At 40.2% G+C, this 15,663-nt stretch overlaps 1 protein-coding gene across 7 annotated transcripts in view; it reads right to left on the bottom strand.

The window, feature by feature from the left end:
- KaiR1D (Kainate-type ionotropic glutamate receptor subunit 1D) overlaps positions 1-15,663 on the bottom strand; it is a 239,700-nt gene that overhangs the window by 70,577 nt on the left and 153,460 nt on the right. For all 7 annotated transcript variants that reach the window (XM_045737330.2, XM_045737334.2, XM_045737332.2 and 4 more), the window contains exons 3-4: positions 4,440-4,595; positions 2,294-2,478 (exon numbers count right to left, since the gene is read on the bottom strand). In XM_045737330.2, coding sequence (XP_045593286.1) covers positions 2,294-2,478; positions 4,440-4,595 — 341 coding nt within the window. The remainder of the gene's footprint in view (positions 1-2,293; positions 2,479-4,439; positions 4,596-15,663) is intronic.

The following is a 15,663-nucleotide window of genomic DNA, read 5'->3' as shown; positions in this document are numbered from 1 at the left end:
CGACATAATCTATGCTAATACACAATTTGCAGGCACTATTAGTAATTGGCGTTTCGTTGAAGCAAAAGTTTTTTTTAATATCGCGAATATTAATGAACTTCCAAAATGACTATTTATATATTATTTAAGAAATATTATGTACATACGTTTTATTTATATCTATAAACTAACTTGCTTGTTTGTATGTCTGTATACCAGTCTGTCTGCTTGTGTGTGTGCCTAGGTGTCAGTTAGAGGGTGTAAGCCAGACGCTTAGTGCTGGTCTCACTCAACTTTGCACCCTGATTCTTGTGGGGTACCTGCCAAACAGAGTCAAGTCAAGGTCGGCAACATTCAAAAGAAAAGAGCCTGGCACGGTCACATATTAATCCGCAAGATAATCTGGGAATAGTAACGAGTTCCATTTTACTAAACACTTTGAAACAAAAAACAAAACTATTACTTTTCTTCTAATAACGAAAACTATTAAGCACTGATCTCTGGGAAATCAGCAGAAATTGTATAATAATCATATTTTGTCAATAGCAGCAAAAAGCAGTGAAATTGTAACTATTAACATGTGTACTCGTGCACATCATCACTACAATGATTCAACTCTACTGTCAATTTTACGCAGTTAACAGAATCCAGAATATAAAAATTGCGAGCTTAAATCAATTCATTGTTATATCATTAACTTTCACTTCCGTAGAGTTTGTAGCCAATGGAGGTGCACTATGACTGTGCACTCTTGCTATGCACTCTGGCTGTGCACTCTGGCTGTGCACCCAAGTTTTGCAACCTCGCCTAGATCTAATCATCACTCTCTATTTCCTTATTTTGTTCATCTCTTCTCGTACCACCTGCCATTGCTCCCTATTTCCTCCCCTCACATCTCACAAATGCACTTCCCATCTTTGTCATGTTTTAAACATTGTATCTATAAAACTTCATGTCCTTCTCCTCTTAGGGCATGAAGTCTTATACATAATCCCATTGCATTTCTTATCCTCCTTGCTATGTCTTCTTGATCACATTAATAATAATAATAATAATAATTTTTATTTAGGTAAGGTACATACATAAAGAGATTTTACAAAGTTTGTTGGCTTTATAGATAGAGCTAGTACATACAATGCCTAAAGCCACTATTACGCAAAGCGTTTCGGGCAGATATCATGATATCTGCCCGATATTAAATATCATGATTTAGTTCTGGTCCATCAAGGCTTCTCATATCGTAACATAATACAAAACATACAACATTCAATAATAAAACACAGCAGAAAATCGGTGTCTGGCGTACCCAGGCTTTCCACGTTTCATTTCACATTCCAGGAACTCATTCCATACCGGTGTCGTCTCCGTCTGCTGCGTCTCTCCCGGTCATGGAACACATACCGGTAAGATGACCGTATTTCCAGACACCCATCAGTAACGTCAAAGAGTTTGTGTGGAAAAATTCCTGGAGTCGTGGAGCTCAGGAAAGGTATTGCAAAGATTCCGTCTGTGTTTTACCCACAGATGTTCGGGTAATCTCTACTTTTTTACACTCTGCATTGCTTCTATCTCTCTGGTGCTCTGTTGCCTCTGTCACTCTGGTGCTCTGTTGCTTCTATCACTCTGGTGTTCCTTTGCTTCTATCACTCTGGCGTTATGTTGCTTCTAACACTCTAATGTTCTGTTACTTCTATCAATTTGGTGCTCTGGTGCTTCTATCACTCTGGTGCTTCTATCACTCTTGTGCTTCTATCACTCTGGTGCTTCTACCACTCTGATGCTTCTATCACTCTGTTGCTTCTATCACTCTGTTGCTCTGGTGCTTCTATCACTCTGTTGCTTCTATCACTCTGGCGCTCTGTTGCTTCTATCACTCTGTTGTTCTGGTGCTTCTATCACTCTGGTGCTTCTATCACTCTGGTGCTTCTAGCACTCTGGTGTTTCTAGCACTCTGGTGCTTCTATCACTCTGTTGCTTCTATCACTCTGGTGGTGTGACAAATGGAGGAGTCGGCAGCCGTTTATCAGGTGGCTTGATCTCCAATAACCCAGAGGTTAAAACACTCACAGATGAATCTATTTTGTGATTAACACACAAGGAGGCCAACTGTGCCCTAAAGATAAAATATCGAGTATTTCGGCGTTTTAATTTTAAGAAGCGAACACAGTTCAGTTCCACTTTTTCTCATTCATTTCCTCCTCTTTCCACTTTTCATCACCACTCTTCTCCCCTTTTCGATTCCTTATCACCCCCTCTAGTTTCCCTTCCTGTTAGCTCTTATATTCCCCTTAACCTGTTGCCAGAAAATATGTACCTTTGCTAGAGTTGAAGGATGGGGGTAGAGGTTAACGGAATAGGCGTCTCTGGTGAGTCTGAAGTCCCATCTGTTCTCTATGTGTGGAATCTCCAGAGCATCACAGATAGACTGCACGTGGGCTGATGTCTGTCCGAACTGCGGCCCAAAGATGGCTGCCACTCCCGACTTAAGCAGCGAGCACACTGTGGGGGGATAGACGGTGACAGTGGGTTAGTGTGTGTAGTGGGTTGGGATGGGGGGATATACAGGAGATACACCCATGGGAAGACTGTGTGGTTTAGTTGGTGTAGCGTGTGAGAATATGGATTATACACTGTGGGAAGATAGTGTGGTTTAGTGACAGCAGTGAGAAGAAAACACAGCGGACACTTGACTTAGTGACTGTAACGTGCGAAAGATACTAAGTGATTTGAGGTCGGCTCAGTTAATGCGTTTTATTATCATGAATGGAACATGAAATCAGTGAGGATAAGTGTGGCGGAGATGGTGAATATTTGCGTAACAGTGTGTGTGGGGGGGGGGACACTGTAGTATTGGAGAGTCACTGTAGAGTCAGACATAGAGTGGCTTATAGTGAGGGGAAAATATATTGTTCTTGAGTTACTGTGAATAATGTTGTTAATACTGACTGCTGCAGTTGGATTCAGATATACAGGTGAGACAATAAGTATGAATGAGGCAGAATGGGTGAGTCATTTTAGTTTGCTCTAGTAATTAATGTCTCTTATTCTAAAAATCGTTAAAACAATATGGTATCAACGTATTTATCGAGTAATTACTATATTCAAATTGTTAACTCATAAACGGTTGTAAATGTATGTATTTCTATATTCAGAAGGTTGTGATACCTTTTGCTAGACCCATAAACCCGAGGTCTTGTTGATTCATCTATGACGTTGCACCCCCAAACTGTTCACACATCTTAACAACATCCTATTAATACCAATAAAACATTTAAGGAGGCTTTTATACCTTGGTTCACACATTCAAGGACGGTTCCCGTCCACATTCTAGACGGGAACCGAGTGTTCTGGAGGGTAAACCGTCCCCGGTTCACTCTCTGACAGTCCCCACACACAGAAAGGGTTGAAGTACAATTTCTCAACTAATACAAGGACGTCAACACGACTACAGTTCATGTGGATCAACTCCTCAGCCACACAAAAGTACAAAAAAATACAAAAGTACACAAAATCTAAAAAACAAAAGTATTTTAGATTCTTGTTACTAATTTCCTAAATTCTCTGAGAGACCGGGAATTGTTCGGAAAATGCTTCAGTTTCCAGGTCACCAAGACAATGAGTTCCGCCAAATAGCAACAGAGTCTCTTCTGACGAAGATGATCTGATCATCTGTACAAGATGATCATTCCTACTGAGATTAGCCAAAATAACAGTGTGATCACCAAGTATCCAAGGTCATCGTGAAATATAATGGTCACCAAATCACGCAGTTCCCCCTGCGCTGAGGCGTTATACCTGCTCACTATTCTCACCAGCAGCTGAATTGCCAGTGGGCGATAAGTTGAGGACTAAGAGTTGGTATAAAACACGATCTCTCAACATAATGTCTGAAGCAAGGTGCGACCTGGCTACAATAAACTCCAGTCAGTTCTCACAGCAATAAACTATTCTGTTAAGTGTGTTAATGCCATGTTCTCTATCTTACTAAATCACGCAGTGAAAGCCAGTGCTAAAATTATTAGCATGTAATAGTTTCTTAAGTTCAATGTAGGAGCATGCATTAACTAGAGGTATTGCTTTTCCCTTAGCACTATTAATGAGCAGTAAATTGTTCCATATATATATTTTAAAGTTTACAAGCTATTTATTACTGCTATTTTAACACTTGTATTAGTTGAGTATTTACAAGGTGCTTACAACCTCTTTTATATCTTACTGATGAGCACAATACAATTTGCAATTATTTAGATTCCTTGAGCTAAATAGTTGGTTTCTTTTCTAGACCCCTCTGCAATAAATAACGCTTATAAGGTGCTAGAATATCTCTCCTAGAACCCCGCAGAACCACATCTATATCTAAAGTGTGAAAAACCTTTTCTAGAACCCTGGTAGTGTCCACATTCCTTATATGTTAAAAAGTATCTTCCCAAGACTCCACACACAAGCAAATATTATAATACCTTTCCTAGAGCCCCTGAAGGAGTCGTTGGGAGGGATCTCCTCTATCTGAGCAGAGAGTCGTGCATGTGCCAGGAGCGTCCTGTCGGTGTTGATGGCGTCCACAGCGTAGCGGAAGGCCTCTTCTTGCCTGTCGTCCGTCAAGTCGAACAGCCCACCTGCAGAAGGAACAATGTTTAGGTTAAGTAATTGGTATACAAAGAGTTAATTTCAGCAGAAATCGCAATAATAATTTCAATCAAAATAACCCAATATTTAATAATGACATAATATTTATTATAATAAAAGTAACGACAGTTATACTAATAATAGATGTTGGTAATATGGCCAGTATTTACACACAGAGATCACACTAACGTGATGCATCAAATGAACAAAACCACAAGGGCCGTGACGAGGATAAGGCAGTGTCTGGGATGCTCCCGGACGCAGGTTCGAATCATCGTCACGGCCCTTGTGGATTTGTTCATGGCCAGTATTTATTTTTTTATCGTTGATTCTTCCAGGAAGGGTAAAAATTGTCCAGCGACATCCTCTCGTCAGTCACCTCGATCATTTTTTTTATTATTTAATAATCACCTTCCATTTGGCGAGCACTCACTGCTGGATCAACAATCATCCTGCGCCACTACCAACTCTAAATATAGAACATCACAACATGTATAGTTAGTTGTGTCGCACCAGCGAACAAGTTCACTCACTGGGGCGACCTGATACTACCCTGGAGTCCTCCTTTATTTATTATTTAAACATTCTGATAATGAAGAACGATTGTATCAGCTTCAGTTTGAAGGTATTTGTGTTCATATATATATCCCAGTACTCAATTTTCACCCCTCTAGGCTCAGAACCTTACACGAGTCAGCATTCAGTTTCGAATATTTCGTTCATTTTTAAAAAGTTGTTTAAATAGTTATGCAGCATTGGTTTCTTGAGTTTTCTGAATATATTTCCGGTCGTTATTTCAGTATCATCTTCAAGTTAGGCAATTGTGTTTGCCAATCCTGAGGCATTATATTTAAATAATTAGTTTCTCTTTGGTTAGCATTAAACAATTAATTAAGATTGTTCGCTTTGCCACTTAGACTTAACTGCTAGTAAGTTATCATGTATCATTTACTCCTCACTATACAGTGTGACATTAACTACCCACTGTATTGAGTGGTGGTACCACCCCATTATATAGTGTGATAGTAACTCTCCACTATATCACGTGGTGGTAACTCCCCATTACACAGAGGGGTGATAACTCCCCATTACACTGTGTGGTGGTAACGCCCCATTACGTCGTATGGTGGTAACTCCCCATTACACCGTGTGATGATAACTCCCATTACACCGTGTGATGATAACTCCCATTACACCGTGTGATGATAACTCCCCATTAAACCGTGTGATGATAACTCCCCATTACACCGTGTGATGATAGCTCCCATTACACCGTGTGATGATAACTCCCATTACACCGTGTAATGATAACTCCCCATTAAACCGTGTGATGATAACTCCCATTACACCGTGTGATGATAACTCCCCATTAAACCGTGTGATGATAACTCCCATTACACCGTGCGGTGGTAAATCGCCACTATAATGTGCGTCTTTAACTCTTCCCTGGGATTATGAGATCAGCTGCTTGACTGGAGAGAGTATCATTAGCATAGTCTCACAATCCCGCCAGATCACGGGCTTCTTGCGTGCAACGCTTGTAAATTGCGAGAGCCTTAATGACGGTCATTTGTCACCGTCCACAGTGGTGTCCATATCCCCCGCCGCCTCTGGTGATGGGTTGTGATGCCGTAATCTCATTCACGGCCAAATTTCCCCATTGCGAGTCTGACTATCATAGTTTATCTTCTTGGAATGAGAGCGCTGATGTTGAGTTTACTTCTTCATGTACATAATCTTCACCAGTTAGGTACCTGGTGTATTAGTGAGAGGATACCACAGGTGTGTGTTGAAACACCCAAGTTCTCCTAAGGTTTCCGAACGTTAAGAAACGGTCGTACTAAATTACCCTCTCTCCTAAATTACCTTAGGTAAAGGATGCGTCAAAATGCGACGTTCTGTTAGAACTCTTGAACAAGTGGGATGTCAAGGACATCGCGGAAAAAATGAAATTATCTTAAGTACTTTATGACATACTTCGATATACGGAATAATTAAGAAGTATGGTAAATACATTCTAATACATATATATATATATATATATATATATATATATATATATATATATATATATATATATATATATATATATATATATATATATATATATATATAATAATTTAGTATTATGAGATTTTGGTGTAATTGATACCTTTTATTGCGTGTGGCGTTTAACAATTTATGTTTTAATAAAATGGTGTCTCACCACACCTTATAGTTGCTGATGTGGAAATGTCGACTGACAGCTAGTAAGCGTGAGCTGTCACGTGACCAATTCTTTATTGCCCACAATATCAGAAAAATATCCCGCAATCAACATCTATTGGCCATGATATTAAAGAATCGGATCCAATCAGGCGACAGTAGGATTTTTACCTCAGGAAGGCCAGGATTGGCTCTTACAATGCGTCACATCATAGTCTAAAGAGTCGCATGAATGAGGAGTGTTTAGTAATTCAACTTATTAGGGTGAATTACTAAACAGAATTACTTTGAATTACTAAAATTCTGGCATGTGTGTAGTAGCTGGCGGGTTTTCTAGACCGTCTTGAAAGACAATTGAGTGACTGAAGAATTCTGAAGGAAGGCCACCCATTCCTTTTACGTATCTTCCTCACCCAAGTGGAAACAGTAGGACTAACGGTGAAGTAGAAATACCGTACTGTAGAGAATTACCACAATCGCTGAGAAAGTTATATCTGAAGTGTCAGACTTCCTCATGCGAGAGACTAATGATGTTAGGAACGTTATTGTATCTTCGGGAGAAAAGGAATCTCATTTTTCTCTTTAGCCAAGTAAGTGGCGTATTCGCTTCTGGAATTAACAGACAACGACAAGTCACAGGCTCAAGTTAAAGCACACCGATGAATTTCTGTCCCCTATCAGGGCTGTGCTACAATCTTGCAACACCTCTCTGTATTATAAGATTACCGTTCCTCTCTGTGCAATCTATCAGGACCTCTCTGTGCTACGATGTTGCAGCGTCTCTCTGTGCTACAATGTTGCAATGCCTCTCTGTGCTACAATGTTGCAATACCTCGCTGAACTAAAACTTGCAGTACTTCACTGTGCTACATCGTGCAGTGCCTGATTGTGCTACAACTTGCATTGTTGCAAGTTGCAAATATATAAATATATATATATTTGAAATTTTAATTCACCAGAATTAATCAACAACTGAAATGAAAAAAAACATAATATCTATATAAAAAATGTTTTTTTCCAAATTAAATATTAACATAGACAAAGGAAAGGTCGTGATGGACACATGAATGTATAATGAACATTTGTATTTATTCACTTATTCATTTATATATTCATGTTGGTTATTGGAGCACGTACAGATAAACGCACATCTGCTGCGAGTAAGGTTAAACAAGGGCGCATGGTGTGTTTATGAGTCAAGTGCATGACATTGTGCTGTGTTAAAGACTAGCCGTTCCTCATAGCCCTTGAGAACTAGCCGTTCTCATGGTCCTGAAGCACTGATCGTTCTCATGGCCCTGAAGCACTGGTCGTTCTCATGGTCCTGAAGCACTGGCCGTTCTCATGGTCCTGAAGCACTGGTCATTCTCATGGTCCTGAAGCACTAGCCGTTCTCATGGGCCTGAAGCACTACCCGTTCTCATGGCCCTGAAGCACAAGCCGTTCTTACATACACCAGAGATATAGCTACAACACTCTCCATCCCAAACTGCAACTTAATAGTCCCAGCAGTTAATACACTCCTATATAACAGCAGTTACACTCCACCTTCAACATCACACAAGCTGCTACAAACCCATACTTCAGAGCTGATTGGGGATCAGAAAGAGTAAATAAACTCTGGTAAGAGTTCACACATAAGATCTCCAACTCTTTCGTGTAGTTATAGGAATGAGCCTGTGGGGCCAGAGCACTCGTGTTCTTAATGGAATGAAGGAGTTCGGTGTTAGCCAGAGTCGGTTCATTTCCAGGCTCTGCACGCACACTGGACAGTCCGGGGCAGAGTTCGAAGTACTCCAAGGAACGCACTTTCTGGAACTACGCGAGGCACAGCGTGAGATACAGCTGCGGCGGGCGGCACCAAGTAGGTGAGATGAAAAGGAAGAATCGCTCGAGGAACAGGAAAAATCAACATGAAATTAATCGAATCGCAGGTCATAGGGAGTTTTAATTTTGCTCTGTTAAAATTACACCGGTGCAAACAGAGGTGGAATAAGAAGATTAAGGGTCATGGTAATAGGGGTCGCTGTTTATTGAGGTAGTGAAGAACCTGCCGATTTTGACCAAAATATATATATAGAAGAAGAACAGAGAGAAAATCAGTAAAAAAGTGTCTGCCTGTGTATTGTACAATTTGTCAGTTCAGTATTGACAAATGAAAAGGACTAAGAAAGAAAGAATGAAAAAAAGCGTTCTAAAAGACGGCCTCAAATATTAGTAATCGAGTCGACTCACAAGGTCTGTCAACAGTGTAGACAAAAGATCTGAAAGGAGCTTAAAATCAACAATATTATTTGAGAGATGAAAAGAGAGGTAAAGAAAACAGACAGTGTATCGTTTATTTAAACAAAAATATACAAGCAGCAGCGGAATGGAGATTGAACGGTTACAAGTTGAAAGAAGGAACTCTTAACTTTTCCAGGAAGGAATGATGTTCCCTTCCGGAAAAGTTCTCTATTATTTTTAGTTCTCTATTATTTGCTATCTATCTTCATGCATTGTTGAAAGTGTTAAGGGCCGGTAGAGCCAGTAAATGTGTTGGGGGACGTGACAGAGAAGATTTAGTACTTGTGTAACTACCAAGGTTCGTGATTTATAGTGATGGTGAGGTTGATCTTGAAGTTATTTAGAGATGACTTCGGGGCTTAACGTCCTTGACCAGGCCTCCTTTTGGTTACACACCCCCAGGAAGCAGCACGTAGCAGCTGTCTAACTCCTAGGTACCTATTTACTACTAGGTGAACAGAGAATCAAGGTGAAAGAAACTCTGCTCATTTGTTTCCACTGGGGATCGAACCCGGAACCTTAGGACTACGAATCCCGAGCGCTGTCCACTTGATGGTGAGAGCTGTATTGTAACTGGCGAGGTATGTGACTTGCAGTGATGGTGAGTGATTATGTAAATAGTGGTATTACTGGCAAGATGTATAAATTACAGTAATGGTGAGAGCAGTGGTGTTGCTGGCGAGAAATGTGACTTATGGTTATGGTGAGTGATAGTGTAAATAGTGATAATCCTGGCAAGATATGACTTTTCAGTGACGGTGAGTGATGATGAGAGTAGTAGGGTACCTGGCTAGGGCTCTGACCTTTACTGTGACAGTGAGCGCTGGTGGAAGAGTGTGTTATAAGCAAGAATCTGACTTACAGACGGTGAATAACTGGCGACAGCTCTCAATTTCCCGACCTCTTGATAATGTTCATTCAAATCAAGTTCAATAAACACGAATCTAAGGAATGTTGATAATGATATGAGTGTTTTATTCCCTGAAGCAAAAATAGTGACAGTTAATTTGTTTTGGATATATATATATATATATATATATATATATATATATATATATATATATATATATATATATATATATATATATATATACTTCGTTTTTCTTCGTGTTCCTCCTTCATCACACTTTCCTTTCTCCTCTTTCCTTGGCACGAAGACAATTGCGTTATCGACTCGCCGTCAAGAAATTCAATTAAGAGACTCCGAGGAGGGCTACAGGCCACTTTAAGACTCGACCACCACCATCATCACACCGCACTCAAAACCTTCTTGGCCGCCACCACACTCACTCTTGACAGGTTCTTCTCTATCACATAACACACTCTTTCTCCCGCTGTCCCACACATTTTGCACGCATACCAGCCGGTGCAACCAGCGGGATCATCAACTTCCTGCAAGATCGCACCCCCAGTAGTATGCATGCAACATGATACATATGATACATGATACATGCAACATGATACATATGCAATATTGCATTACGAAAACATCGCAACATGGCATTTCGCTCTACTGCAATGTCACACCCCTGTAACACACACCTAATACCCACTTCAACCTTATGCAAAAGCAACCATTCAAGTCCACACTTGCTGTATCAGTTCCACCACATATATGCCACCCACTTACGACAGTGCAGCCATTATTACCAGCATCACCACCTACTTGTTTAGCTCCCACTGTCATCATGTCAACTCCTCCCACACCGACTGTTATCATGTCACCTCCTCCCACACGGACTGTTATCATGTCACCTTCTCCCACACCGACTGTTATCATGTCACCTTCTCCCACACCCACTGCCATCATGTCAACTCCTCCCACACCGACTGTTATCATGTCACCTTCTCCCACACCGACTGTTATCATGTCACCTTCTCCCACACCCACTGCCATCATGTCACTTCCTCCCACACCCACTGCCATCATGTCACCTCCTCCCACACCCACTGTCATCATGTCACCTGCTCCCACACCCACTGTCATGTCTTATGAGATGTTCTGTATCCAGTATCTTTCCTTGTCCAGTAACTAAGTCATGTATACAAACAGCTTCCTGAGTCTTGTGCATATGTAAATATTAAAATTTATGTTATATTGAGCCCAAGTTACAGTATGGTAATATTTGGTCATGACATAAACTAGGAAATAACATGTCCCTTTCGAAAGCTAAAACTGTCGAGAGAAAACGTTGCGTCAGTCCGATAACGTCATTGGTGGAAGTCTTATTAGTATAAGATTAATGCAAGGGATTGTTCAAGATAGGAACGGCGGTCATGATTCGCGGACGAAAATCCGCGGTCACTTGATCGGTGGGAAGACGTGCTGCTACCAGTCGGAACGGAGGAGAATTATTACATGTCGATAGGCAATAAGAGGCTGGCAACTTTTGAAGGCGCCCAGAGCGGGACCCAGGAGTGTTACTGAGGTTCTGGACACTCGAGAAGGTGAAACGCTGCCGAACAGACACCCTTCAAAACCAAATATTATTGTATTATTCCTCTGTAATTTAACTCCTTTGTACATGTGGCAACTTGTGCTGAATGCCTTTGGGCTATGAGCCAGTGGAACTGTAAACCAGAGCGACTGAAAACCAACGAGACTGAATGCCTAGATTTCACATCTATGCCAACCATGACCCCCTTCCCATCCCCCCCGAAATTTCTTGTGCATCTCGATTGGCCCAAATTTCCATGCTTCATCTCACCGGCGGTGACACTGTCTTTTTCCATGGTTATTATTTTGGACTTATCTATGTTGAATTTTCCCTGCCACTTTTATGCTCAGTTTTGTCGAGTCTTTATTCACGTACACTGTTGAATGCATTACTAGGGGCAAAATAGACCACATTATTATAATTGTTACTGTTGTCGACAGCATCAAATATTTTTTTCGTACAGAAAGACAGCAGAATTGTGAGTTGTTCTCATAAAAGGACTTGAATTGAAATCATAAGAGACCATATTGAGAATCATTTGCCAATGCATATCTGTTGAGATTTTGTCTTATTAAACTCGATAATACGACATCAATAAATCCCCTCCCGTTATCAATTTCTAGATTATAGGGCTATAGTTCCCAATAGAATATCTGTCCACATTTTAAAATATTGGCACCATCTTGGCCACTCTCAAGGCAGCAGGGAATACTTCAGTTTTGATTGACTTACTGTATATACTTATCATATTGTCTGGTCATTAATTATTCTCTGCACTTCTTCAAGCATCTACTGAACATTTTATCTGTGCTGGCCTCTTAATTTTGTTTTAGTTTTTAAGTTGTTAAATTATATCAGCATATTATATCATATATCAGCTATATTACCCTATTACATTTGAAATAAGACGTTTTTTTTCCGTCCCAATTCATTGTCAATCACAGAAACAAAGTATCTTCAGTCATTTGCTCATTCCAGTGTCATTATTTATAAGTTGATTCGTATTTGTTTTCTGAACTCCTGTTTTCTCCACCTCATTGGTCTGGTAAAGTTGTTAAGCGCTTGTTGGACTGAAAACCACCGGATTGGAAAGTCAGTGGGACGGAAAGCCAATAGCAGAATGAAAGTCATTGTGGGAAAAGTCAGTGGGTTTGTGTGCACATGCATGGTGCTGAACCCAGTGGGATTGGAAATCTGTTTCCTAAACCGGCTGTAAGCCGACCGGACTGATAACCAGGTGGACTGTAAGTCAGATGAATTGCAAGCCAGTTGCAGAGTAAGCCAAATAGACTGTAAGCCAGATATAATTTAAGCCAGATAGACTGCGAGCCATATAATCTTTTTTATTTTATACTTCACTGAAGTATGTCAATGAAAGACAAATTTCAGGGTATTAATATGTAATATTATTCTCTTCCAATAAAATTTCCATATAAAGCTCTCAATATTACGAGGTGTGACATCCATTTATTTTCATGTCAGCTGTATTGCCAGGGAAAGGGAGGACTGGGGGAGAAGGTCGGGGACATTGGGGTCAGTGGGGAGAGATGTGAGAGAGTAGAGAGGGAGTGGGGAGAGGTGTAGAGGGAGTGGGGAGAGGTGTAGAGGGAGTGGGGAGAGGTGTAGAGGGAGTGGGAAGAGAGCCCGAGTGAGCTAGTATCTGGGAGTGGGGTTAGAAGAGGAAGCAGGTGGAAGAGAACTATAAGCAGTGGGGTGTGGGAAGAGAAATGGAATGACTAGGGAGATAACGAGAGAGAGAGAGAGAGAGAGAGAGAGAGAGAGAGAGAGAGAGAGAGAGAGAGAGAGAGAGAGAGCACTGGGTAAAAATACTTGTGACTTTGTATCCAACCTTGTTTTATCCTGAAAAGATAAATGGATTAATGGCAGCATCCACCCAGCAGGTAATCATGTTTCAGATCAAAAGGCTGTCTGTTATTGCTCTTTTTTTGACATAGTTCCCTCTTCCATGCAGCCCCTGCTCCCAATCTTTGTTCCATTCCTCTACCTTACGACACCCCGTCTTATAGTTCCCTCTTCCATGCAGCCCCTGCTCCCAATCTTTGTTCCATTCCTCTACCTTACGACACCCCGTCTTATAGTTCCCTCTTCCATGCAGCCCCTGCTCCCAATCTTTGTTCCATTCCTCTACCTTACGACACCCCGTCTCATATACACCCCTTCCTCTCATATACACACCTACATTTCATACATTTCATATACAACTCTTGGTGAACAGAGGCATCGGGTGTAAGGAAGCGTTCTCAAACGTATCGTCCCGCTTGGGAACGTCATTCGATTGAAATGGAAGCTAGAGCGTCGGTCGTGCTACGTGCAGGGGTCGGAGTTTGATCCTTGATGCTCCAAACAGCTGAGTACCGTTCTTTCACTTCGTCTTCACAGCCTTTCGAAGGTATGGTCGGTTAAGAGACTTTCCTGATAAATGCATTATCACTCGACTTCAAAATGGTCCAGGGCGAACCAAAATGTCGTCACTTTATCTTCCGATGATGTGGGCTGGGTGACTATCCAACCCAAATGGTGACTGTGGAAGTCAGAATGGTGGCTACCATTTGCATCGCCGTGCCCAGGAATCAAACGCAGGACCAGTAGGTTGTGAGCCGAGTACACTAGTCATAGCATTAACGATGCATGTTTTAATTTGATACACATAACATTGGCATGATTTGTTTACAACCTGCGTGTGTGCAAATTTCAATATCAAGACGGCTGACTCCTTGCTGTATAAGTTCAAATTACTTGGATTGATGTATAAGTGTAAATGGCAGTACTGAACGCGATATTTAATACATTAAATATTCAATACAGAATATATTAAAATTCAAACTTTTCTGAAGAGGATTTTATCTAAGCATCATATATATGAGAGACTAAATTACATTGAGAACGTGAACTCCATCACAGAACGTGCTACGTGCTACATAAGAGGACATTCGCTCTCTCACGTTGTTAACACACGAGACAGGGCTCCGTGGGGAGAATGTCTAAGATTACTATAATGTTGCATTTACACCTGGATGTTCCGACAATTGTGAATCACAAGGTGGTGTCTACCTTACACAGGGGCAATTTTAATTCTAACTCAGCATTACCGGGGTTTCCTCAGTTGAACGGCAATCCTGCTGGTGAACGTATCCGGCTTTGAACACGAATATATATATATATATATATATATATATATATATATATATATATATATATATATATATATATATATATATATATATATATATATATATATATATATATATATATATATTAGTATATTTTGGTAGCAGTCTTTCCTGTAGACATATATTATTAAATATGACCGAAAAAGTAAGATTAATAATTCTAACACGAATTTTCTCAATCTTTCGTACATTTCTTTTCACATTTACCTCCAACAGTGAAAAGAAATGTACGAAAGATTGAGAAAATTCGTGTTAGAATTATTAATCTTACTTTTTCGGTCATATTTAATAATGTATATATATATATATATATATATATATATATATATATATATATATATATATATATATATATATATATATACATATATATATACATATATGTATATATATATATATATATATATATATATATATATATATATATATATATATATATATATATATATATATATATATATATAGCACTAACACAATAAAAATTGTGTTAGTGTTTATGAGTGAATGATAAATGATAGTGTGGAATGAGGTGTGGCTTGGACTGTGGAGGCTGAGTTGTGGCAGTAGACTGGCCTGACAGTCTTGCATGAGTCATATAACAGTAAGCGTTTGGATATGGCTTTGGACACTTAAATAATGTGTCAGTCAACACTAAAGTATGGGTATTGGTTTGGACTCGATTTGCTCGAGTCTCAATGGTCAAGCAGGACGGGAAGACGACCCAAATAAGATACGAGTGGTCCAGGAACGACTACGTAGAGCTGGAACTCTAAGTGGAGTGGGGGAGGCCCCAGCTGAGGAGCGTCGTTACGGGTGTATAAAATGCAGGTAAGTGCTTACCTGCCGGTCCGAGCAAGTCATTAACAGCAGCACATTCAAGTTAGAGTGGAAAGAACGATTGGAAATGCAATATACCGTGACATTTTATTATAACAAAA

This window comes from Procambarus clarkii, chromosome 28 (assembly GCF_040958095.1).
Source record: "Procambarus clarkii isolate CNS0578487 chromosome 28, FALCON_Pclarkii_2.0, whole genome shotgun sequence".
In the NCBI taxonomy this organism is placed as follows: domain Eukaryota; kingdom Metazoa; phylum Arthropoda; class Malacostraca; order Decapoda; family Cambaridae; genus Procambarus; species Procambarus clarkii.
The sequence above is the reverse complement of the archived record's forward strand: the minus strand, read 5'-3'. Positions and strand labels throughout refer to the sequence as shown.